Raw genomic sequence first — 25630 nt, forward strand, 5'->3', positions numbered from 1 at the left:
TCTGCTCTTACCGCGAAGAGCCCATCAGTATGTAAGCAAATGAGCACGGCAGTGGTCAAAACAAACCGGACAAATTGACATTTTCATATCCCACCAGCTATTTTCTCCCAACCGTTTGAGAATGTAAACCACCACCTTAAAGTCACACGAAAAGAGGTGGCAAGACAAGCCAGTCTGCCGACCCCATTCCAGGGAGTTTGACACACGCATTCCAGGAGAGGTCTGGATTTCTCTAGAACTTGGCTCTACTTGATTTAGGATAAATAAGATCAGACAAAACTTTGCTTCCAACCGTATTAGTCTCTTTTTATTCTTTCGGTAATCTCTTCCAGAGTTAACTACTTCCGTTTGCAGGTGATGAAATGTGTGAGGAATCCACTTCAAATGTTGGCACAGCTATGAGCATGGTCTTTCCCTTTACTTGAACTCAGAATTAAGACCTTGGGTCCTTGTTTTTTATATGGCAGTCCCAGAAGTAGTTCTCACTGTAGAAGTTATCTGCAGGCAGTCTTATGCTTTCTAGCAGTAGTCTACAACCAGGCTCTAGCTTCTCCAGGACACTACACAGGATGGATTTAAATATGTATTAAACTAAGAGGCATTCTCTCAAATGAGTTTAAATGCATTTTATTTTTAAACAACCTACATGACATGTTTTCTTAAAAACAATGCCTCCGCTCCAAATAAACCACGGTCAAAATAAATGAAGAGCTCAAGATGACGTCAGTCCCATTCGTCTAAGTCCTGGTGTCGTGTGGATGAGTAGGAGCCAGCTAGGACGACAGGTGATACGTCCAAAGTTAAGAGCCAAATTCGTTACTGTAAAAACAAGGAAGCCTGAATTAACACTTTTAGCCAATGCGAAAATGTTTAACATTTCTAGGCTCTAGGTGTATTCCCCTATTCAATCCGGGCTGCCACAAAGACAGACAGAAAGCGCGGGGATTTTTTCCTTTCGCATCCTAGTGCAAACCAAAAGAACAACGGCCAACTGTTCGAGGTCTATCAGTGGATGCAGGGCCATCCTTACCAACTCAGAGGTAGCACGTTTTCTAGATGCCTCATTCTGGAGCAAGTCCCACTCACACGTTCCACCAACAAAAACCTCAGACAAGCCTGGGATGATCCCCTCACCGAATCATCTGTACCATCCGGGGATATTTCAGTCCACCGTTGCCTCTGATCTTATTTAGTGTAGCCTAAAGTTTATCTTGCTCCTGATTTATATGGAAGCCTTGGGAGAGCTAGGATGATGAATGCTTTCAGTTCTGTACTGCCTCCAGCAATTCCGTGCATAGTAGACATTCATTTAGTTTCACTAAAGCAGTCTGCGTCGCGGGTCAGCAGCCAGCTCTGACTTTATTTACTAAAAGCTAGTAACGTCAAGACTTTCAATGACCAGTTGCCCGTTATCAGTAAACCAAAGTGGAAAACGTTTCGTGCCACACATGCCACTCACGCACACGTGTGGCAAAATATAAAGGGGGCCATTTCTATGGGGGAAGATTAACACAGTGCTGTTTCTCATCGGTTTAGCGTGTAAGCTAGGATTTAAGCCGCCTAAAGACAAGCTTTCTGTGTAGACAAAAAAAACTCTCAAGTCCCTTTCTGTGCCATAAAAATCTTTTCTGTGTAAAACACAACCCTTTTAGACCCCCAAAGAAAGAGAAAGAAGACCCAGACCTGCATCTTTCAAGAGTGCTGTAAAACCCATTCTAACCATCCCAGTGGCAGGAAACAAGGAGTCACATCTGAGATGTGTCCATTTTTACAATGCGGATCTCAACCCACTTCCTGATACTTACACATTTTTCCATCTCTAAACCGTCCTTAAAGAAGATCATATATGGGGTCACACCATCCTCGCGGTAGTCCAGCAGGGCAACCATGCCGTCCGGGTTCATGTTTTCACCAATAAAGAACTCAGGAAGCAAACAAATACCCGGAATTAGACCTTTATATACACATCATACCAAAACAAACTACGATGAAACAATCAAAAGGAGAATGTAGAACACCACAATTGAAGAGAGACTTTCACCAGGAGAGGGGAAAAGAAGAAAAAAAAAAGCAAACTTCCTGTTCACCAAATGACGCTAATAAATGAGCAAAGTAAGTACAAAGCAATCTAGGAACACTTTAGGCGTTCTGGAAACTTACTCTCTCATCCCCACATATACAATTCCAAACTCTGTAAAAGCCTGTTTACATCATCAAGCACAGGGAACATACGACGAAAGAACACATTAAACAGAGAAAAAGAGCCAGGGTATTAAGTCTTAGAAGTAAGGCAAAGTCACTGAGTTTCCCAACAGAACCAGTTTAGAAAGAACTCCACTGGCAGTAACACACTGGACTTGTAAATTAGAAAGAAAACTGGAAGACCACTTAGGACGTTAACAACCAATTCCAGAGAGGAAGAAATGAAAAAAGTCATCCGGGAAGCAAGTAGGGAAGAGATTCTGCAACAAGGCAAGATCTGGAAACACACTTGGGAGCAGGGAAGGCTACTTTCCACAGCCCAGACTACTGGAATTCAATCTATGAAGTATTTAAACCGCTCCCAAGACTCAGGAAATAGCCACAATTACATCAAAGGTTCATCAAGCAATTTGTTGCGCTGGCAGTTAAGATTATACAATGCTTTGATACAAACACTTAAGGTATTTACCTGGTAGTTTTTGAAATTAGCAAGGATGTGCTTGATTTGTTCTGCAGCCCCTGTCATAAAAGGTTTTACTCTTTCTGGCCTCTGTTCTTCAAGCTTGCCTTTGATTCTACAACAATATTTCATTAACAGGTTAAAGTACGGAGTTCTCAGCAAAACAAATTTTTATTCACTAAAGAAACCCAAACTGAATCCAGCAACTACTGGAAGGGCAACTAGCTGTCACTGGGCAAAATTAACATGGCACAATCAAGGAACTAGTAGCTCACAAGAGACAAGTTTCAAGACCGTTCACAATTTTGGATTTCATGTTATTTCCAAAATAAGATACTGAAAGGCTGAAACCACGCTGCATGCTTCAGTATGCTCACACCAGTTTACTTCTAGAAAAGCAACTATCCCCATGAGCTCATCCACAGAAAAAGGTTCAGACCTTTCGCAAGTATGCCTGCTAAGAACCTCAAAGCGAGCATATTCCTAAATCCCAACGATTCCAGACAGTAGGTGGGTCGCACCAGGTTCACTTACGATTTCATGTAATCTTTGATGTACTTCTTGTAGGCTTCCTTTGTGAAGCTGGTTTCCTGCAAGTGATGGTTCATGACAATATCCACACCAGTGATTACTGTGCTCTCGGTACCTTCGCCCTCAGGGCCTTCGGCGGAGGCATTTCCACCAATGAGCGAGTCATCAATGTTACCCTCTGTCCTACTGACCATCTACATCAAGAAAAAATAGTTGTTTCAAACACTTTTGACCTTAGCATAAACGCCTCCCGAAAATCTATGTCAGCAGCTCATGCTTCCATCATCGTCCCCCCAAACACTTTGGACTCATGTTAAAAAACCACTAACACATCGTTATGGAGAAAAAACTCATGCACCGCGAAATTTCCTGAAACACCATAACTCAACAAGAATTCTTTGTTGACTGCAACAAAAACGGGATCATTTGCACCCAAGGAGAAGTTCTGCGGGGGATTTTAGGTCGATGAGCAAGTACGGATAAAGCAAATGTGGAAAGGCTTGGGGCTCCCAACTCGAGGCTACCTGTCCCGGATCGCCCGGGAGGAGGATGGGCGCCAAGCCGGCGGACCTATTTCCAGGCTCAGCTCCGCCTCCACTTTTCTAGAAAAACCCGAGCCCGGAAAAAGCGTCTCCTCCGCCAGGAGGCAGCGGAGAGGATTGCACAACTTCGGGCGGGGGTGCGGCGGAAACCCGAGCCTGCCCGGCCTTGCCTCCCCCGCGCCGCGGCCCGACCGACTCACCTTCCCCTCCACCTCCAGGCACAGCCCGTCCGCGATCTCCCGGATCTTGTAGATGTCGGAGAACATCTCATCATCTGCTCGGGGACACAAACCCGCCGGTCACGGTGCGCCCGGAGCCCTGGAACCGGCGCCATTTCCCGCGCCAGACGGCCGCACGCGGCCCCCACCCCTCCCCGGGCGCTCGAAACCCCGACGCGCGCCCCAGGCACCGACGCCTCCTCGCTCCCGGAAAGGCCGCCAGCGTCCCCTAGGCCCACGACAGCAGGGGCGTCCGTCTCCCCCGCCCCCACCCGCACCCCTGTCCCCTGCGCGCGGCAGGAGGAGTAGTGCAGTCACGACTCACGGCTGATGAGGTCCCGGTAGATGATCATGACGGCGGCCGGGGAGAGACGACGGCGGCGCTAGCTTAGCAGGAGCCGGGAGCTCTGAGCGAGCGCGGTGCAGCCGGAGCGGCACTCGGGGGGAGGGGGGGAGCGGGCGGAAAAGGCCGACTCAGCCGCTCCCCAACCTCATATAGAGGGCACGTCCCCCTACGTCATCGCCCGCTGCGCCTCCGGAAGCGCTGCAAGCGGTGACGTGGCACGCAGAGCCGCGCTGGGGGTGGAGCCAAGGCGCGGGCCGGGGAGGAGAGGCGAGCATCCGGGGACTCGTCCCTGGTACACAATGCCGAGTTCCGAGGCTCTCTTGGTGGGGGAGGGGAGCTCTGGAGGGAGGGGAAAGGGGTTTCCGGCCGCGAGTGGGGAGAGTGGGGGAAGCGGGGCCTGGGGCCCTGCCCCTACCTGCCCTGCCGAACTGTCCTGGGAGGTGGGACCGGGTGGAGCGTAGATGAAATCTCTTCAAGCTTCCGCCCGACGCCTCTGCCCCGCAGCTCCCACCCTCTTCTGGGAACCCAAATGTCAACTGTTGTAGAGTAGTTCGCGTTTACGGAGGGTTGGGGCTGGGGGAGACCGCGAGGCTTTCCACGACGATGACGGCAGAGGCCGGGTTTTGGCCTCCCTCCTGGGTCTCGCAAGGCCTCGGGGAACTTTTTAGCATTTGGCCCAGGCGCTTGCCCCAGCTGTAGTTTTCGGACGCCTTCGTGGGATAGGACTGAGTCCGGGTGGTGGGCTACAGGTAGTCCCGCCAGCCCTCGGATCCGTCGTGGGGCGCTGAAAGTCTGTGGTAAGGAAGGAAGGTGTCGTGGGAATTTACATGATGGGGTTTCCATCTCCCAGTTGGGTTCCGTGTTCGAAAGCTTGCGGATTCCTGAGGCCGACTGCTGGAGAACTTTGTTTTGCACTGGGTCTTGAATTATGTCCTTGGTTTGATAAAAGGGCTATATTGTCACTTTAAGATGACGTCGAAATTCTATCCTAGATGCTAGAGAGTTAGAAATAGGGAGTTTCCCACCTGCTCAAATGTTATTTGGACTTGAGACCCAATTATTAGGTGTAAAGCAAAATAAACTCCTAGTGAAACAATTTCCCTTTTTGCGTGAAACCCGAGAGCTTGTTTCATTCCACGAGTATTTTTATGCTCTGTGGGGTCCCTGGCACCGGGTTTTGCACGGACGTCCTAATTGTAAACAAGTTAAAACCAGCCCTATCCTTAACAGAAGTTTTTGTTCTAGTAAGTCAAATAATCGGGCAATTATAATACATTAACTTTTTTTTTTTTTTTTTTTTTTTTCCTAAATGCGGTAATAAAGCATTCTGCCCAGTAAGAGAGCGCAGCTCTTGGGAAAGAGCAGAGCATAGGACAGTGAATTGAGATGATGGAAGAGTTAAAAGGGAATAGAGCCAGGAAATAGTATCCTCCCAGAAGTGCAGCCCAGGGCTGCCCTGGGCAGCCCAGAAGGCCCTGGGTAACTGGGAAGAAACTAAAAAATGGCATGAAGGCAATTTGAAAACAAATGGACATCTGACAGATGGTCTCTGGAGGGTCTTTCAAACCTGGGAATTATTTCTGGGATGTTAGGAATGAAACAGATTATCCCAGGCATATCATCAATTATTTTCCTCAGCTTTAACATTTTAAGTTATTTAGAAAATTCCCATTTACTGATCTAGTACGCCTAAATTGCTCCCTCCATTCCTCTCCAGTTACATGTTCAATTAAAAACATTTTTTTCAAGTTTTTAAAAAGCCACAGAGAAAAAAAGTACTGAAGTTGAAGGACCTTAGACTGAAATCTTGGCTTTATCTGTTACTAGTCCTGCAACCTTAGGAAAGTCAGCTTCCCTAAGCCCAAGCATAGAATGGAGTGTTTTCAGAGTTAAACGGTTTTGGAAGGGGTGCCTCAGTGGCTCAGATGGTTAAGCGTCTCACTTCCAAATTTGGCTCAGGTCATGATCTCTGTGAGTTGTAGCCCCACATCTAGCTCTGTGCTGTCAGCTCAGAGACTTCGGAATCTGTGTCCCATCCCCCGCCCTCCCTCCAACTCTCTGCCCCTCCCCCTCTCGCACTCTGTCTCTCACTCAAAAATAAACATTAGACAAAAAGGGGGGGTTTGGGGATCTTTTTTTAAAATTTTTTTTCAACGTTTTTAATTTATTTTTTGGGACAGAGAGAGACAGAGCTTGAACGGGTGAGGGGCAGAGAGAGAGGGAGACACAGAATCGGAAACAGGCTCCAGGCTCCGAGCCATCAGCCCAGAGCCATCAGCCCAGAGCCATCAGCCCAGAGCCTGACGCGGGGCTCGAACTCACGGACCGCGAGATGGTGACCTGGCTGAAGTCGGACGCTTAACCGACTGTGCCACCCAGGCGCCCCTGGGGATCTTAAATAAGGCAATGAAAAAAGCCTGGTGTCCTTAATAGGTTGTCAATAAATATTGGTTGAATTTGGATGCATAATTCTTCTCACATTTTATTACTTTATAAAATAATTGCTGAAACTATTCCATTAATCCTCTAATTATGCTATTTGGAGATATTTTAGGGATTTAGTTGTATTAAAGACGTTCTATTTAATCATAACGTTAATTGCAAATCCCTGAAAGAATTCAACTTGTGTCATGAGATTTCCAACTCAGGTTAATGTTTGATAGCTCATGGTAATTCAGAGACTTGAAATCATAAAAAAAATCCTAGGAAAATCTGATTTGAAATTTCGGATATTTTGTAAGCTCCATCCTGTTGACTGAAAAACTCTTGAAAATACCTGCTTAGAACACCAGTAATGTACATAGGGAAAATTATTCACTAATTGCAAGCCACTGACAAATTGGAAGGATTTGGCCTTTATCTAACTGATTAGCTTTTGCTTTGGCATCATTTGAAATTTTCTATGATATTTAATTTCTTACAATGATTTGCTCAGGGACGTATAACAAAAATCTAAGATGGTCCTAAATTTTACAGCTGAATATGACTTGTTATCTCTCACAATTGAAGAGGTCTCAAAGACCGTGACTTGCAGCCTTTTCACACAAGTCGTCACAGGAGAAAAGCACCTCGTGAGAGTTCACCCATTTTATCAGTTCAGGCTTGACTACAATAGCTTCAATATAAGGGGTTATTCTCTCATATAAAAGAAATTCAGGGATATGCAGTCCAGACTGATTTGGTGGCTTCATGGGCACAAGGGGCCTAGGATCTTCCTTTCTTCTCCACCACCTACGTGGTTTACAATAGATTCTGGAACTCCAACCATCACATTCACCTTGCAGACTGCAAGAAAAGGGGAGGACAAGAGAGATACATTCCAGCTATGTGTTTCCCTTCTAAGGAGCTATTCCAGAAGTCCTGAAAGAGGATTTCCTCTGCCTCCATTTTGACCTCAAGCTTTCTAGTTGGTTCTTCTTTCAAGCTTGGCTCTTAGCTCAGATGGAAGATCCTGAGGGCAAAAGCATCCTCAACGGGAATCAGAACTACCCCCTCACGCCATGAGGACCGCCCTGATCCCATAAGACACCACCCGTGATTGACTCCAAAACAATGATGAATTTGACCTTCACTGCTCACCTGCATTTACCCACCCACCTCTCCCCCACACTGTCCTTACATAAAGCCGGAAGTATTTTCAGCACTTGGGAGACAGTCTTTGAGACCCTAGTCCTTTGCTTGTTTCACTGCCACTCATCTCTCTGCCGTTGGATTTTGTCAGCAGTGAGTGACCGAATCTGGTCTGTTTGGGACCCCCCCCCCCCCCCACCGCTGGAGCCAGGTGCCCTTGCACCCCTGTACCCTGGCCACAATCCCACCAATTACATGGATACATCTACTTGCAGGGAAGGCCGCACCCTGTCGTCTTCCAGCTCATGGACACTGGCTCGTTGCCACCTAAGTGAAATCAGGATTTTGTTATTAAGGAAGAATGTAGGCAACTAGTAGTCCTTTCTGTACTCACAGTGCAAAGGGTCTGGTTCTCAGCTTAGTAGTGTTTGCTTTACTCACTGGGGGTCAAGTTCAGGGAAGTTAATATTTACCAAACTCATACGAGATTGATTTGCAAAACAAGAATACCGTTAATATAGAATGAGAAATTCCTGGCTGGTTACATGTAGTATAGGAAGTCGTCAAGTTACAGAAAAAGGAATTTGCTTAATACGGAATTAGGGAGGTAGGAGTGTAGTTTATGACTGTGACAGAAGGTGATTTAGGAATGAGCCAGCTGGACTATTCCTGGCGCATGGTCTGAACCCCTTCGTTCTGAGATCTGTTAATGAATTCTCTTGCTCCTTTCACCTAGACTCTTTGTACTCTGCTAACAAATCATTAGTCAAGTTACAAGGCAAATTCTTCCCTTTAGAGCAGAGCTGTTCAAAAGAGTTTACTTTGATAATGGGAATGTTCTGTCTCTGCTCTAATACAGTAGCCAATAGGCCACAAGTGGCTACTGAATACCTGAAATGTGGCAAGTGTGGCACTGGAACTGAGTATTTACTTCTGTTTAATTTTGACTAATTTAAATGTAAATATCCATGGCTAGTAACTTTATTGGACAGCAGAGCCCTATAACGTAAGCTCTATGAATGGGGGACTTTGTTTTGTTAATTGCTGTACCTCAGGAGTCAGAACAGGGCCTGACTCATTGTTTTTTGTTTTTGTTTTTTTAGTTTATTTATTTTGAGAGGGGGAGAGAGAAAGCTCACGTGTCTGCTTGGGGGGTGGGGGGAGGCAGAGAGAGAGAAGGAGAGAATCCCAAGCAGGCTCTGTACCAATAGCACAGAGCCCCATGTGGGGCTGGATCCCAGGAACCTTGAGATCATGACCCCAACTGAGATCAAGAGCCTGACACCTGACCTACTGAGCCACCCAGGCTCCACTCAATCATTGTTGATAAATGAATGGATGAGATAAAGTATTCTTTAATCCTCTTAATTAAATTAAGTTAAATCCATCTCAATTAATACAATTCAGCATATATTCAACCCCTGGTATAACAGTCCTTTTCAAACTGAGAGCTGAAAAACAATTCAGTGACTAGGGACCAACTTAATTAAAAAAGCAACAGTAGAAAAGAAAATAGAATCACTCATAGTAAAGGTGAATGCTGTTTCATGAAACCTTTAGATTTACACATGTATATATGAACTGGATCCTAGCATAAGACGTATTCCTTCATGTGGATCTAGGTCAAAAAGGTTTGAAAGCCATTGACTTAGGCAAATTTTCTCTTCAGATATATTTCCTGGCGCATCACCTGGACAGATTCAGTGGATTTTTTTTTTTTTTTTTAATGTGGCCCAAGATTTGGTCAATATCTACTTTTGACTCTCTAGCCCTTTTGCATAAGGTTCACGTTTTTGTCACAAAGTAGCCGTATCTGGTGTTAATGTTCTGGGAGATTGCTTCTGCTCAAGGGAATATCTAGGTCAGGCTGAGAGTACAAGGTTCCCTTTCTCTTATGTGAAACCAAGCAACATAACTAATGTGACTTCCTGTAATGTCTTTGATGACTGTAAAATGATCGTTAGAATCTAAGATATTTTGGCGGTTAAGCTTCTGACTCGATATCAGCTCAGGTCATGATCTCTTGCAGTTTGTGGGACTGAGCCCAGTACTCATCCCAACAAGTGCCCTCCTTAATGCCCATCACCCATCTAGCCCATCTCCCACCAGCCTCCCTTCCTGCAACTCTCAGTTTGTTCTCTAGTATTAAGAGTCCCTTGTAGTTTGTTTCTCTAGAATTTATTTTAAATTATAGATAAAACATTGAAAAGTATAGAGGCATACAAACATTTTAAAAAGAGTTAGGTACCCACCAACCAGAATAAATAACTGCTAACAGTTTTCGTATTTGCTTCAAGGTTTTTTTTTTTTTTTTTTTTTTAAGTTTATTTTGAGAGAGAGAGAGTGGGGTAGGAGCAGAAAGAGAGAGAGAGAGAGAATCCCAGGCAACAGGACTCGATCCCACAAACTGTGAGACCATCACCTGAGCCGAAATCAAGAGTCAGATGCTCGGGGCGCCTGGGTGGCTCAGTCGCTTAAGCCTCCGACTTCGGCTCAGGTCACGATCTCGTGGTATGTGAGTTCAAGCCCCGTATCAGGCTCTGTGCTGACTGCTCGGAACCTGGAGCCTGTTTCAGATTCTGTGTCTCCCTCTCTCTCTGACCCTCCCCCTTTCATGCTCTGTCTCTCTCTGTCTCAAAAATAAATAAAAACATTAAAAAAAAAAAAGAATCAGATGCTCAACCAATTGAGTCACCCAGGCGTCCCAAGTTGTTTTTTTTTTTTTTTTTAATGAATGAAAAAATATGACAGATCACCTTGAGGTCTACTTTATCCTCCTTTATGGACATTCAGAAGTCCATCCACCCTCCCCACAAACACCCACTCTGGTAACCACACAACACCTGTCTACATCCCAGCAAGGAAGGGATAAGCAGAAATTGGAGGGTAGGCACTAGCACCTGTCACCGCTTTTTATCTTACTGCCAGAACCTAATCACAGAGCCTTTAGCTGCAAGGTGACAGGGGAATATATTCAAGGGGGCAGATGGATAGGGAGTTGTAAGAGTGAGCCTCTTCAGTCACTGCCAAATCAGTACGTCTATGGTCTGTGGCATAGGGGAGGAGAAAAAGCACAGAATTGAGGAAGAAGTGAATCTAATGGCTGTGCTGTGAAGTAGTGGCCGAAATTAGCCTCAGTTTCTCCATCTTGCCTATGGAATTATTATTGGATGTATGAATACTTCATCATCATGAATGAATGAATGAATGAATGAATGAACATCTGAATTAATAAATATTACAGTCATTTCCATACTTATTTTTATGTCCCTTCCAGATTACTAACTTGTTGACTGGCTTACTCTTCTTTTCCATATGACCTCTCCTTTCCATCTTGTGTGTCTGCCTACCATTCCCCATCCCAGTCGTGGAAATCAGCTTATAGTAGGAACTGAATACAATTTCAGAGTATCAGAGAAAATTTAGAACTTGAAATATAGAGTCTGAAGGTAATTAAATTTTTGTTATGAGAACAAAGGAAATAGAGTAATGTAGATAGTATCAGTATTCCCATTTTTTTTAGGTTTATTTATTTATTTTGAGACAGAGAGAGAGTGAGAGTGAGGGAGGGAGGGGCAGAGAGAGAGGGAGAGAGAGAATCCCAAGCAGGCTCCGCACTGTCAGCACAGAGTCCAGCACGGGGCTCGAAGCCACAAACCATGAGATCATGACCTCTGAAGAGGCCACCTCATGAGATCATGAGCTGAGATCAAGAGTTGGACGCTTAACCGACTGAACCACTCAGGAGCCCCTTAGGAAAAGCATATACATCTGTTTGTGTCTATGTAAAAATTCTTCAGAAGTTTCCTAAATTATTAACCATGATTACTGTGGGAATAGTGATTGGGGTTAATGTTAATGTTAAGGAATTAGAAAGACTTTTAGTTTTAGTGTTATAACCAGCAGTACTCTGTGGAGACTGAATTTAATTGGTCTAATTTATCTTTGAAATTTATCACACAGTTGAGGACAAACAAGGAAGAAAACAATGGCAGACTTACTCATTAAGCTGTTGGTATGGCAAGTTATTTTTCAGGGCTGCCTTAGCAGAGGTCACTGGAATGTTAACTATGGTGAAGGAAGTAATTTTTTTTTAGTTCTCATAGGGCACACTCAATGCACGGTAACTTATTACTGCTTTTACAGCAAAATTTTAATTCTGTTGGAAACGTCAGGTATATAAACATTTGTTCAAAAGTGCAAGAATTAAAATTATAGAAATGGATATAGAAATATATGTGATGAAAATAAAATATAAAATATATATTTAAAATATATAATATGAAATATATAAATGTAATGTGAAATATAATTATAAAAATAAAATATAGGAGAGCCTGGGTAGCTCAGATGGTTGGACGTCCGGCTCTTGATTTCAGCTCAGGTCATGATCCCAGGTCCTGGGATCAAGCCCCATGTCAGGCTCTGTGCTGAGTGTGGAGTCTGCTTGAGATTCTTTCTCTCTCCCCCTCTGTCCCACTCCCCCACTTGCCGTGTCTCTCTCTCTCTCTCTAATTAAAAAATAATCATAGGGGCGCCTGGGTGGCTCAGTCAGTTGAGTGTCTGACTTCGGCTCAGGTCACGATCTCACAGTCTGTGAGTTCGAGCCCCACATCGGGCTCTGGGCTGATGGCTCAGAGCCTGGAGCCTGCTTCCGATTCTGTGTCTCCCTCTCTCTCTGCCCCTCCCCCATTCATGCTCTGTCTCTCTCTGTCTCAAAAATAAATAAAAACGTTAAAAAAAATAAAGATGAAAATAAAATAAAATAAAAAATAATCATAAAATATAAATATATCGTGTATATTCCTATACACATCATATATATCATATAAATATATTTATGGAATATGTACGAACATGAAGATGTAACTTTTTATTGGTCAACTTTTGCCCTACCCGGTATTGTATATATTTTAACATAGGTATAGACGTTGGTACCATTTTCAATAACTGTCCCAGTATGGCAAGAATTAGATTTGAAACAAATATTTGTTTCTTTTCTTTTTTCATTATGGACTCTAAGATCAGTGAATGCATTTCCTTGGATCACATGATGCCTTCAGAGGAACACAGACAGACCAAAGACACATAAAGTCGGCTGGAGCCAGCAGTTTCCATCCATGCTGGTAAGAGCACTCGTTTCAAAGTTAGAAGAACTGGGTTCGAATTCCAATTCTGCAACTGATAACTGCATGGCTTTAGGCAAGTCACTTAAACTCTCTGAGCCTGGGCTTGCTCAGAGAATAATTTTCAACTGATAGAGTTGTGAATATTAAACAGGTACATGCCATAATGTACGTGAACATGATATTCAGGTATTTCATGATATATTTTCCTTTTAGTTATCATTTATAGTTCAAGAGGATTTTAACTTATTTAACTAATTCAAATTGTTTAAATTTAATGTCAAGAAAGATGTGAGACCTCTATGAGTTCAGAGTACAATGAGCCTGAGGCACATAATAGCCGCTCAAGAAATTCTTTTGGAATTAATCTGCATTTTGGCCAAGCCCCTCCCCATTAACATTTACCAGTGAGGTCTCTAGTGTCTTTTTAAGGACATTACTAAGGATGACAACATATATTTCCAAAAAGATAATATATTGGAGAGCACTTTGCAAAAGCATGAAATTGTGTATAAGGAATTAAGGAATAAGTAGTAATAATAGCATGTGGCTAATTACAGGATCCTCCAGTCTTCGTTTCTGGCTGAAATGGCCTTCAATTGGAAACCTGTGGTCATTTGTGGAACACATTATCACTGGGGCTAGCGGCCTGTAAAACAGTGGTTCTCATCCCTAGCAGTGCCTTAGAATCCCTGGGAAAACTTTTGAGAAGTTCCGATGCTCAGGCCATACTCCTGATCAATGAAATTATGACCTCTGAGGGTGGCAGCCGGGCAGCAGAAAATTTTAAAGCTCTCCTGGTAAAGCGAGTATGCACCCAAGGTTGAGAATCTTTGTCTTAAGGGAGTTTCACAAGAAAAGAATTTTTCTTTTTTTAAAATTTTTATTTAGAAAAAAAAAATTTTAATGTTTATTTATTTTTGAGAGAGACAGAGACAGAATGCGAGTGGGTTAGGGGCAGAGAGAGAGGAAGACACAGAATCCGAAGCAGGCTCCAGGCTCTGAGCCATCAGCACATTGCCCAATATGGGGCTCGAACCCACAAGCTGTGAGATCATGACCTGAGCCGAAGTGGGACACTCAACCGACTGAGCCACCTAGGTGCCCCAAGAATTTTTCAAAATAGCAGTCAAGAGAAGCAATTTGATACCTTTTAAACATTTTATTTGTTTATTTTAAGTAATCTCTGCACGCAACATGGGACACAAACTTATGACCCTAAGATCAAGAATTGCTTGCTCTACCAACTAAGCCAGCCAGGTGCCTTGTAATATGACACCTTTTAAAAGTGCAGGTGCCTGATAAAGGAAGCCAGAAAGAGAAAACAGCCAAGTTGTTTTCTGGCATGCTGTCTGTAGGCTGACAGAAGTGTGAACATCCTGACCCCTCTTAGAATTGCTCAACAGTCAGGTTTTAGAAGGTGAGCCAGCCGTGGGAGGGCTGAATGATGGGAAAGATATTGCTAAAAATGCCGCGCTTCACTCTTTTCTCGTTCTCTCGGAAGAAGAAGCTACTATCTGCACAAATCAAAGGTATACTTTGGCTCAGATTGTTATCTTCTCCATAGGCCCTCCGTGGCCACCATATTTAAAATTGCATTCACTGGTCTTCCCTTGGAAATCCCTATTCTTCTTTTCTCCCTGAGTTTTCTCTATAGCACTTATCAGCACCAACATATTATTTCTTTTACTTATTATTTTGTCTTCTGAAAGCGCCAGAGAGGTACAGATTTTCTTTTAGATCACAGATGAATCCCCAGTGGCTGGAACAGTGGGTCATAGATAGCCAGTCAAAAATTGTTAAATGAATGAACGTGAGACGGAGACAAGTAATAGGTTGAGCACCATATTGTAGCATGGCGGCCTCTGAGGTAGTCCTCCTGTGATCTCCTTTTCTGAATTCCTTTATGACCTGCCACTTTGGTCTTTGGTAGTGCCAGTGACTGAAAAATAAAGGCGGAAGACCAGTAGCTACCGTCTAGAAGAGGCTGTTTGGATAAGTTAACATAGAAAATTGCTCTTCCCTCGAAGCAGGAAATGTGGCTCTGAAGACATAATGTTAGGTGAAAAAAAGCAAATTGTAGAACAGCGTTAACACGAACAGCATTTAACACAGAGACACATATAAAAACATGAACAGCATACCGTGCATTTAACACAGACACACATAATAAAAGCAATGTATAGCTGTAGATACGTTTATATACCTGCAGAAGCATAGACAACAATCTGGAAGGACGTGCATCAACCTGGTAACAGTGACTAACTCTGGGCGGCAGTGGGGCTGAGGAAGACCATGGTGGAGGGGAACTTTAGTGCTAATTGTAACGTTTACATTGTAGTTGACCCCAGTGATGCTTCACATACAATTTCATGGTTAATTTCTAAAATTCTTTTTCTCATAGATACTTAACATTGTATCATAGTAACACAAAGTATACGGGAAGTATTTCTATCACGCATAAACAATTTATAAGGAAAATGCACTAAAGAAATAAGAAGCATATTATATCTGAGAAGAGCTGAGGGAGTTCTGTCTCTCAACTGTGTGGCTGGGAGGCAGAGAGTTTTCTGATCGCTTAATGAGCTCGGGATGTGTGTGCCTGTGCGTGTGTGTGATCTAGCATGATTTTGATCCAAAAAAACAGACCCATAAATAATTTTGCTAGAAATGGCAGCCAGTACTTACAAGGGAGGAATGGGGAGGGATGGGTGAAGCCTGCCATCAGGCTGTAGGAGGGAGATAGCTTATCTTCTGCTTTCCACTCTTTGAAGTGCAGAAGCACCCTGGGGTGGGAACTGGAAAGAATATAATTTGGAGAGTTTATTAATTTATTTTCTTTACACTTTGCCTTGCTTGAAAAATTGTTGGTGGCAGCTTATGGAATTCTGTGTGGCACAAAGCACCTCCAAAAAGCAAAGAGGAGGGGCCCCCTGGGTGGCTTGGTTGGTTAAGTGTCAGACTCTTGGTTTCGGCTCAGGTCATGATCTCACAGTTGGTGAGTTCGAGCCCTGCACTGGACTCCATGCTGACAGCGCACAGCCTGCCTGGGATTCTCTCTTTCTCTCTCTCTCAAAATAAATAAACGAACTTAAAAAAAAAAAAAAAAAGAAGACGAAGCCAGGGGTAGGGATGGTGTCAAATTGGGTATGTCAAGTCCTGCACAGTCATTAGAGATGGGCCCCAAGTTTGGTCAGGAGACTTTAGCAACTGAAGAGAAGGGAGAATATCATTAGTTCTAAGATTTGCTATCATTTTTATGCAAAAAAAAAAAATCATGTTTCCTAGGAATTTTTTTTTTTTTTCTAGTGTCTGATAATGAGACACATGAGCCCTCATCAGCAAATACCCCTACGTCAATTCAGTAACGGGCTCCCCATGGCTTATTTCGTATGACCTCCTTCAGTGTAGGCCTAATCTTCTCATTCAACTCAGTAAAAATAATTCCAGTAGTAGGCAGAACAAAGGAATCTGCGTCACAGCTTTCTGAGGTCTGGCCTGATCCAAAGATAAAATTATTTCATGATCGGGAATGGACAGAAGACTCTTCCGGCAATCTAGCACAAGTATTGTTTCTGTGACACAGTGTCTGCTGGGCTCCCCTGTCCCCGTGAAGTCCAGATAAGGTTGGCACATACCTTCTGAGGAAATCCAAAACCCTCTCCAAGGATTCTGTCCATGTTTACATTATTTAGTCGCTGACGATACACGGGAAGGGAGACAGTGCCTGATCACAGCAACGCAGCTTCAGAGTGAACTCTGGGTGTTTCTGTTCTTAAAGTGCCCTTGGCCACTCAACACAGCTGTGCATGGTCCCCCAGCCCCCACCTGCCCACAGGCAGCTCTCTCTTCTCTCCCTTCCTGGACCTGCTCCCCACCTTCCCCATCAGGAAAAAAAAAAATTTGCAAATCCCTCTTGTTTTCTTATGCAGAGGCAACTTGACCATCTCTTTTTCCTTGCCTTCAAGGTCTCTCACTTCTGTTACCAGGTGATTTATTATGTTCCCAAAGGCGGTTCTTTCCCAAAAGGGAAAAAATTTAATTAGCACCTGAGCTTTGGGTAAGAATTGAGTAGGTATTAATTTTTGATCCATTCATTCAGCACACGTATATGGAACAATTACTACGTGCCAGGCGCACTACCAACTGTTCCACGTATGACGGGAACGGGACACAGTCCTGGCCCTGAAGGAAAGTGGAACAGACATGGGGGGGTCAACATGTAGATTGCGGTAGGGTAACAAGCGTCACCCACGGGAGGGGCGCCATGCTGCTGGTAGTACCTAACTCAGGCGAGTCGATCAAAACATCATTCCATTTCCTTTAAGGATTTCAAAAGTTTCTGAAGACAGTACCGAAAGCAGGCTTTATAACTTTTAGGCTACCTTTAATAACTGTCTTTCAGCAGTGACCTGGAATTGCTAATACTTACCTCTGTGACCCTGCCGGGGTCTTTGAGGGGCGCAGTAATGGTGGCCTTCTGCCTCATTCTTGTTTAATGGGTATGGAGTTTCAGTTTGGGATGATGAAAAGTTCTGGAGACGGATGGTGGTGATGGCTGCCAAACAATGTGAACGTTCTCAATACCACTGTATTACACAATAGAAAACGGTTAAGGGGCGCCTGGGTGGCTCAGCCGGTGAAGCGTCCAACTTCGGCTTAGGTCGTGATCTCACAGTCCGTGAGTTCGAGCCCCGTGTCGGGCTCTGTGCTGACGGCTCAGAGCCTGGAGCCTTCTTCTGATTTTGTGTTTTCCTCTCTCTCTGCCCCTCCCCACTCATGCTCTGTCTCTGTTTCTGTCTGTCTCTCAAAAGGAAACATGAAAAAAAAAAAGTTAAAATGGTGCATTTTGTGTTATGTATATTTTACCAAAGTAAAAACAAATAAAAAACTGCAAAAACTCAGCAACTACCACGCTGCCTGACTTCTACACATTCATCAAACGCTAGTTCGCTCCCTATTTTTGTCAGTGAATTTGCATCTTGGATCATCCACTGTCTTGTTTTATTGACTATCATACATAGAGAAAAGTGCAGGCCATCCAAAAGGAACTTCTGTAAAACTCATTTGTTTTTTTAAATTTTTTAAATGTTTTATTATTTATTTTTGAGAGAGAGACAGAGACAGAGCGTGAGTGGGGGAGAGGCAGAGAGAGAGGGAGACACAGGATCCATTTCAGGCTCCAAGCTGTCAGCACAGAGCCCCATGCGGGGCTCAAACTGCGAACCAGGCGCCTCTGTAAGGCTCATTTGCAAAGTGACAAGCTCTGAGAAACACGGGGCAGGGGGGGTTATGCTTTGGAGGAATATTGCAGCCCATAGCTCAAAGATCGTTATTACAGCAGGTATGAAGTGGAAAGACTTTTATTTAGATTCTTTTCATCCTCCCCCCTTCCTCCTCCCTCCATGTCTCCTCAGAGGGAGCCAGCAGTGAGATATTTTTCAACTCCCATCTTGGACCCATTCGCTGGCACCACACTCAACGATCGGCAGCTGTGGCTCCTCTTGGGTCCTACGCCATGGACCAAGATGTGGGGGCCGCTAAGCCATTGCCAGGCCCAGAGATCGGAGCTGTCGGCTTCCTCCTTCAGTCAAGAACAAGCAGGCCGCTGAGTCAGGTCTAATTTCATTTCGTGGATAGTTAATGAGTGGAAAGGACCACAATTCCAGTTCTACATGTCGCAATGCATTCTTTGAATTCTGACAACCTCAATAAGGCCTGGGTATTTCCCTAAGATAGGATCTTAGGAGTGCAAGATACTTTGAATTTTTTTTTAGAAAAGTTGTTATGAAAGTATAACATACATACAGAAGGATGTGCGTATTGTTAAATGTACAGCCCAACAGTTTTTCACAAACTGATCACGCTCAGGCAATCACATCCAGATCCAAGACAGATCATTGCCGGCACTCCAGAGGCCCCTTTTGCTCCCCGAGGGTCTCTGAGAAGTTATTTTATACATCTGTCTGCCCATAAGTAGGCCTAGGCCTAAATCCACCTAATAGATGGACACTCTACCTTTTTCTTTTCTTTCTTTCTTTCTAGGTCTACAGAACCACACATAATTCATCTTAGGAAATGCATATATGTTGTCATATCATAGGTACTTTTTTTGCGGTGGCAGAAAATTGCTTTCCTTTTTTGCCTGGCTCTCCCGTCTCCCTCTCTTCCTCCCTACGCTCATAGTGATCTCAGCATGCCCCAAACACCCTTGTCATCACTTCCCAGGACAAGAAACAGAACGGGTTGGGGCTACCCCAGATGCCCCTTGGGTCCCATCCCTCCTCAGCCTTTATCCTGCCCTTCCATATGGCCCCTACCCCTGGGTAACCAAATCATAGATGCAGGAAAGCATCTTTTTAGTAAAGGGTTCCAATGAACACATTTAAAAAAAGAAATGGTAGGTAACAGGGTGTCTGTTTGGGATGATACAAAACTTCTGGAAACCCAGAGAGGTGATGGTTGTACAACATTGTGCGTGCACTTAATGGTGCTGAATAGTACACTTAAAACGGTTAATTTTATCTATGTATATTTTAGCACTTCCAGTAGTAAAAAAACAAATGGTAGAATTAGAGTATCACTGTCTTGGAGCTCAGAAATGAATCCTGTCCCACCTCAACCCTACCCTTTCCTTAATGTAAATACTCCCCGATTTTACCCTGATCACTTTCTTACTTTTTCAAATACCTTTATCAGCCAAATGGTATCTTTAGACTTAAGAGTTTAGTGTTGTCTTTTTAAAAAATGTAATCGGTCTTCTAAGTCCACAAGGCTCCCCTCAATTCCTTTCCTCACTTTCATCTGTTAAAGAATTCACATCATTTGACCTGTTTCTTATGACCTGGATTTTGTATGGTTCATGTTCTTCTGGCCTCTGTGTTTCCTGCTAGATTCCAAAGATTTCCTGCCAGATTCGGGGGCTTAATAAGAGTCAGTTCCTTTGGCAAGACCACAGTGGGGTTGAATTCTCTCATCAGGAGGCCCATATTGTCTGGCTTCTGCTCTTTTAAAATTTTTATATTTTTGATATCCTCAAATAACGTATCGAATCTTACCTCACTGCTTTGCCATTGTCTATTATCGTGTGAAAGTCCCCCTGAGGCTTTGGAGCAGGGCGTGCTCTAGAATGGTTTGTCTGACATCACCGAGTTCCCACTTCTGCTATTTCTGGGTAGGATTCAAATACATGGCAACTTCCTCTCTGGGGTTTTCTTAAAGAATTTTTTTTAATGTTTATTTTTGAGAGACAGAGACAGAGAGAGAGAGAGAGAGAGGGAGAGAAAGAGAGAGAGTGCGGGGGAGGGAGGGGCAGAGAGAAAGGGAGACAAAGAATCCAAAGCAGGCTCCAGGCTCTGAGCACAGAGCCCGTCGCGGGGCTCGAACTCACCAACCACAAGATCATGACCTGAGATCATGACACTTAACCGACTGAGCCACCCAGGCGCCCCCTCGCTGGGGTTTTCTGGCTCTGCTCCCCTCCCCCGCCTTTATGTGGCCCTTCTGTTTCTTATGTTCCTAATTTCTAGGGCTCACAGGAGCTGGGCTGTCCGGCATCCTGAAGGCATCCCTTCTCATCACTGGAGTGGCAGAGACTCTCCTATTGGCTCTGCTTTCCCGGTGAATAGCTGTCAGTCACTGTTCTCAGGTCATTGGGCACCCTGGTCACACCCTCCGCCTTTTCCTGCACAGATTCTGCAACCCATGCGGTCTGGTGGCTTTCCCACGTTTCTCTTATGTGCCTTTATTTTGATCGTCATGGAGATGTCTTACTCCTAATTTTGTTGTGTTTTCCATAACATTTTGGATTTGTGGTACCTGTGCTATTTTTTTCACTTGGGAATTCAGAGAGATTAAAACACTACCCCACCCTTACTGCCATTTTCCCAGAATCCTTCTTATTGACTTGAATGCAGGGTATATTCACACACACACACACCAGTTTGGCTCTTTGCTGAAGGATATATCAAAGGCTTTTTAAAAATGTTTATTTATTTATTTTTGAGAGAAAGAGAGAATGCACAAGCAGGGGAGGGGCAGAGAGAGACGGAGACAGAATCTGAAGCAGGCTCCAGGCTCTGGGCTGTCAGTACAGAGCCTGATGTGGGGCTTGAGCTCACAAACTGTGAGATCATGACCTGAGCCGAAGTCGGGAGCTTAACTGACTGAGCCACCCAGGCACCCCTCAAAAGCTCAGGTGTTCGTGGGGTTTATGTGGTTAAATCTGAAGTATGGGTTTTAATTTCTCAGAGTATCTCATTTGGTTTTCTCTACCAGTGATATCTATGACATAATCTCATTATCAAAATGTCCCGACTTCGTGTTCCAGGGCCTCCCTCAAGTGACCAAGGGCAATCTGGAGAGGACCTCTGCTTTGGTGTGCTGTGTGAGTGTTGGGGTCCTCGGGGCTGGTGAGCAAGGCTTACTGTGCACACTTTAAACATGTGGTATATGGCCTTGACTCCTGAATTAGTGGCCAAGTGTATTCCTAAAATGATGTGCTTCTTTTGGGGAACAGAGGGTCAGTTAAGGCACAGGCAGGGCGCCTGGGTGGCTCAGCCGGTTAAGCTCCTGACTTCCGTTCAGGTCATGCTCTCATGGTTCATGAGTTTGAGTTCCCCATGGGGTGAGCTTGAGCCCCATCTCAGGTGAGCATGAGCCCCACTTTGAGTAGAACACATGAGCCCCGTTCTGTCTCTCTCTCCCTCTGCCCCTCATGGGATTCTCTCTCTCTTTCTCCCTCTTTCTCTCTCTCTCTCTCAAAAAAAAAAAAAAAAAGTGCAGGTAGAAGAGAATCTACTCAGTCAGGAAACGCCTGATGTTCAGTTAAATGAGCCCAGTGTCTTACTATTCAAGAACTGATTTAGACTAAATGTGTTGAAGATTCCTAAATTGAAGTCCGAACCCCCAGTGTGATGGTATTAGGAGGTAGGATCTTCGGCAGATGGTTATAAGGGTGAATGGGATCAGTGCCCTTATAAAAGAGACCCCAGAGAGCTCCCTTGCCCCTTTCGCCATGTGAGGACACAGCCAGAAGGTGGCCGTCTGTGAACCAGAAAGTTGACTATGACCAGACAGCAAATCTGTGGATACCTTGATCTTAGACTTCCCAGCCTCCAGAACTGTGAGAAAGCAACATTGTTTAAGCGCCCCCATCTGTAGTATTTTTGTTAAATCAGCCTGAGTAGACTAGGACATATTCTTTTCAAGGTTCTTGATCTTTTGGATCCTGGACCGCTTTGAGAATCTGAAGAAAGATACAGCTCTTTTCCTCCAGAAAAGTGCACATACCCACAAATTTGGCACATCACATTAAATGGTTATGGACTTTCTTCACCATGACTCCTAAATTTAGAATTCCTATGCCGACACACTTGTCCAAAGCACATGTCTTCACATGATTGGTGGGTAGCTCACAACAGAGAGCAAGGAAGGTGCCCCTGTCTCGGATTGTCATCAAGTCTACTGGAGTCTAACTAAACACGGAGCTCTGAATCACGCTGCAGGGAAGCATAGTTTGTTCCTACGGGAGGCCAAGCCGACAACTGTGGGTACACAGGCTTGACTTCCTGCCAGGCTCTGGGCCGCGTTGGGAGTAGAACACCCTGCGTATTACCACCACTAAAGAAACACATATTTCTGGCTGCTGACAGATGGAGGTAGCCTGCTTCTCCTCTGGCTTTCCCTGCCTGGCACTTCTCAGATTCCGTTGTTAAAACGAACCAAAGTCCTCCTTACCCTCTTTGCTGCCTTGGCATTTCCACTGCTGAGTTCCACAGAGGTGAAACATGCACACATATGCTCGTGTAACTCAGGGAAGATGTAACTCAGGAGACCAGGGGGGCATCAGCAGGTCTGATGTGCAAGCCTGGAGTTGAGTCCTGGGAGAGTCACTGCTCATCTTTGGCATCAATCTCTTGATGTATAAACAACTAAGTCATCTGACAAACACATCAGAAGGAGGCACACCCCTTCCAGTTTGTCAGCAGGACGTGCTAAAATGCTAGTTTCATTTAAAAAAAAATTATTTTTGAGAGAGAGAGAAAGAGCACAAGCGGGGGAGGGGCAGGGAGAGAGAGAGAGAGAGAGAGAGGGAGAGAGAGAGGATCCAAAGCGGGCTCTGTGCTGACACTAGACAGCCCTATGCAGGGCTTGAACTCACAAACCATGAGATCATGACCTGAGCTGAAGTTGGATGCTTAACAGACTGAGCCACCCAGGAGCCCCTAAAATGCTAGATTCTAAAGTCAATTTGCTTAACTTTATGTTTTCGAAGTTTTCTCATTTGAAGTCTATTCGTTTAAAAAAAAAAAAAGACTCAAAGGGATGAATAATGCTACAATTTCAACAGCAAACAATCCTTTTTGGTGGCCAAGTTTGTCTTTATAGGTTCACTTAGAAGTGAATGCCCAACGGCATCGCAAGCGGCACAGAGAGCGGTCCAGGAAGTAACTGCCCCTTGCCGATCAATGAGATCACAAGTAAACAGCACAGTATCGCCCAAAACCAGTGCCCCCAGACTGCCGCATCGCAGTCGGTGGCGTCCCCTTCAGCCTGGATGCGTATGCCCTAAATGAGGAGTCGTCCTTTTATGGACTCTCTCTCTTGCCTCCCCATCGGAGCCTTCGGCCTGTCCTGTTGCCTCTGACACGGGTCTCAGACCCGTCCTCTTCTCTGCGTGTGCACTGCCCCACTCCGCCCCCCCTGGGCGAGGTCCCTGCCACTCCGCCCCAGCCACCACGGAGGGTTCCCGGTTCCCGCTTCTGCTCCTCCGTGGTCCGGGGTTGCCGCGAAAGTTTTGCTGCAGCGGCTGCTTGTTTGGTAAATCAGATGGTGATAAAGTCCCGGCCCTCCTCGCAGCTTTCCAAGGGAAAGCTTGGACCGAATTGAGACTTGAATTTAAACTTAAATACATTCCTTCGATGGCTCAGGCTGCATTTAGAAAAAATCCAGCTTCCTTACGTGGCCTCACAGGTCCCTTCTGATTAACCTCGACAACCTTCCCTCTTTGTCAGTGATCTGCGCTTTGTCTCCGAACCCTTCTTGGGCTTGGACATTGTTGAATTCACCCTCACTTATCTAGGTGGGTGTTTTTCCTCATTTCTCCTCCAGCTGCTCCCCGCCCCTGGCTCATGGCTTCCCGTCTGTTTTCCAAACACACAGAGCTCTTATTTCTCCCAGGCCATGGCATCCACTGGACCTTTTGTCTGCAGCCCTCCTACCCTGGGCTTATGCTCAGTGCAAATGCTCCCTATTCAGGGTGGCCGCCTGACCACCCGCTCCACTGAGGCTGCTCCCTGGCCTGTTAATAGGGTCGGTCGTGACCTTGCCGGTTTGCTTGTGTGTTTACTTCTTCTCTGGCTCCACTGGAAGGCGAGCTCCAAGAGGACAGAGGCCCTGACCGCTGGTTTTGCAAAGCTGTAGGAACTCGTCCCTTGTTGATTCCCTCCCCCCTCCCCTCCCCCCCGTGCATCTGCTCAACTCTCTTTCCGTTTCATGGTTTACTCTTAGCTGTTGGGTTGCTATCAGCTGGTCCCATCTCTATAGGACTGTGAGCTGGGCTTAAAGCAGTCAACTAGCTCAGGCTTCCCAGATTCAGGAGGGAAACTGCCTTACTTACTCCATTTTCCATCCTCCCTGCCCTGACCCCAGTTAACAGTAGCTGGGAATCGGAGGAGGGACAAATGTGTAACCTGGCCACCAGTGGCTGGGGTTCTTGAGGGGGGCTTGGCCCCAAGCCAATTGCCAGAAGCAGCCCCTCTCTTGGGGCACTGACCCGAACAGCAGCTGAGAACCAGCTCCCGCTGTGGTAACCCATCAATGGGGCCCTTGTCTGAGCATCTGACACCTAATATCTCTGCATTGATGCTCTCCAAGTTCAAGGAGATGAGCACTAACTCTTCCCAAGAGGCTAATGTTAAGAGTGACTAAGAAAAAGTTGCTGGTGTACAAGGCTGTGGCCCTTCTCCTGCTGTAATCTAGGATCTGTGGGCTCCTGGAGGCCGAGTGTGCACGCACACACGCGTGTGTAAGGACACTCTATTATGCTCGTTTTGAAAGTGGCTCTTTGTCAGTGGTCGGCTCTCTCTCTCTGAAAACGGTTAGGAATTTCTCCTCGCGTTTGATATTCGTGAACTCAGCGGAGTATGGCCGGGTGTCAGGTGTTTCTTCTCTCCCCTTTGGCCTCTGTGGGCCTCTCCATCTGAGGTCCCGCATCTCTAACTCTGTGAAAATTGTCTCCGCGGTTTCTTCACACATCGGCTCCTCTCCAGATTTTTTCTTTGTTTGCCTCCTATTTCCTTGACCTCTATTTCCTGAGACTTCTATTTCTGTCCTCCATAGTGCCCAACTTTGCTTTTATGCTTTCAAAGTCTTTACCCTTTCCTTTTTCCTGCCACAGGACATTCGCAAGTTGGTCTTTCATTTTCACTGATTCTGTTTTCGGCTGTAATCAGTTTTCCCCCTGGCCCCATTTTTCTCTTCTTTATTTTAATACGTTTCATTCTAATCTCTGCACTTGAATCCTGTTTCATTCTAATCTCTGCACTTGAATCCTCGGTATGGTTTCTCATTTTTGTTGGGGGTTTCAAAGAGTGGGGAGGAGGTGAAGAGATAAGTGAGGGAAGATGCGCCCT

The 25630-nt window shown here is 45.0% G+C and overlaps 1 protein-coding gene, 2 long non-coding RNA genes and 1 other non-coding gene across 5 annotated transcripts in view; 1 reads left to right on the plus strand and 3 right to left on the minus strand.

The window, feature by feature from the left end:
* Positions 1-13177, plus strand: part of LOC128776125 (uncharacterized) — a 28543-nt gene extending 15366 nt beyond the window's left edge. Inside the window, exon 2 of the long non-coding RNA XR_008421063.1 lies at positions 12893-13177. This is a non-coding gene — a long non-coding RNA (uncharacterized LOC128776125). The remainder of the gene's footprint in view (positions 1-12892) is intronic.
* Positions 281-4431, minus strand: TPT1 (tumor protein, translationally-controlled 1). 2 transcript variants are annotated; one of them, XR_008421055.1, is made up of 7 exons: positions 4279-4431; positions 3936-4009; positions 3197-3387; positions 2672-2777; positions 1806-1922; positions 647-819; positions 281-560 (listed from the first exon to the last, which is right to left on the minus strand). XR_008421055.1 is itself a non-coding variant. In XM_019447518.2 (6 exons), the coding sequence occupies exons 1-6, from the start codon at positions 4304-4306 to the stop codon at positions 817-819; spliced, it is 519 nt and encodes a 172-aa protein (XP_019303063.1). In that variant the 5' UTR covers positions 4307-4431; the 3' UTR covers positions 612-816. The 2 variants fall into 2 exon arrangements, 1 of the variants encoding a protein (XP_019303063.1); XM_019447518.2 differs by lacking the exon at positions 281-560 and having other exon boundaries at positions 612-819.
* LOC128776610 (small nucleolar RNA SNORA31) lies at positions 889-1018 on the minus strand. The gene has a single exon (XR_008421778.1). It is a non-coding gene; the product is annotated as a small nucleolar RNA SNORA31 (small nucleolar RNA).
* On the minus strand, positions 7372-8512 carry LOC109265916 (uncharacterized). The gene is made up of 2 exons (XR_002079418.2): positions 8125-8512; positions 7372-7584 (listed from the first exon to the last, which is right to left on the minus strand). It is a non-coding gene; the product is annotated as an uncharacterized LOC109265916 (long non-coding RNA).
* Positions 13178-25630: the final 12453 nt, after the last annotated feature.

Source organism: Panthera pardus, unplaced genomic scaffold (assembly GCF_024362965.1).
Source record: "Panthera pardus isolate Hobbes unplaced genomic scaffold, ASM2436296v1 HiC_scaffold_1, whole genome shotgun sequence".
NCBI lineage: Eukaryota > Metazoa > Chordata > Mammalia > Carnivora > Felidae > Panthera > Panthera pardus.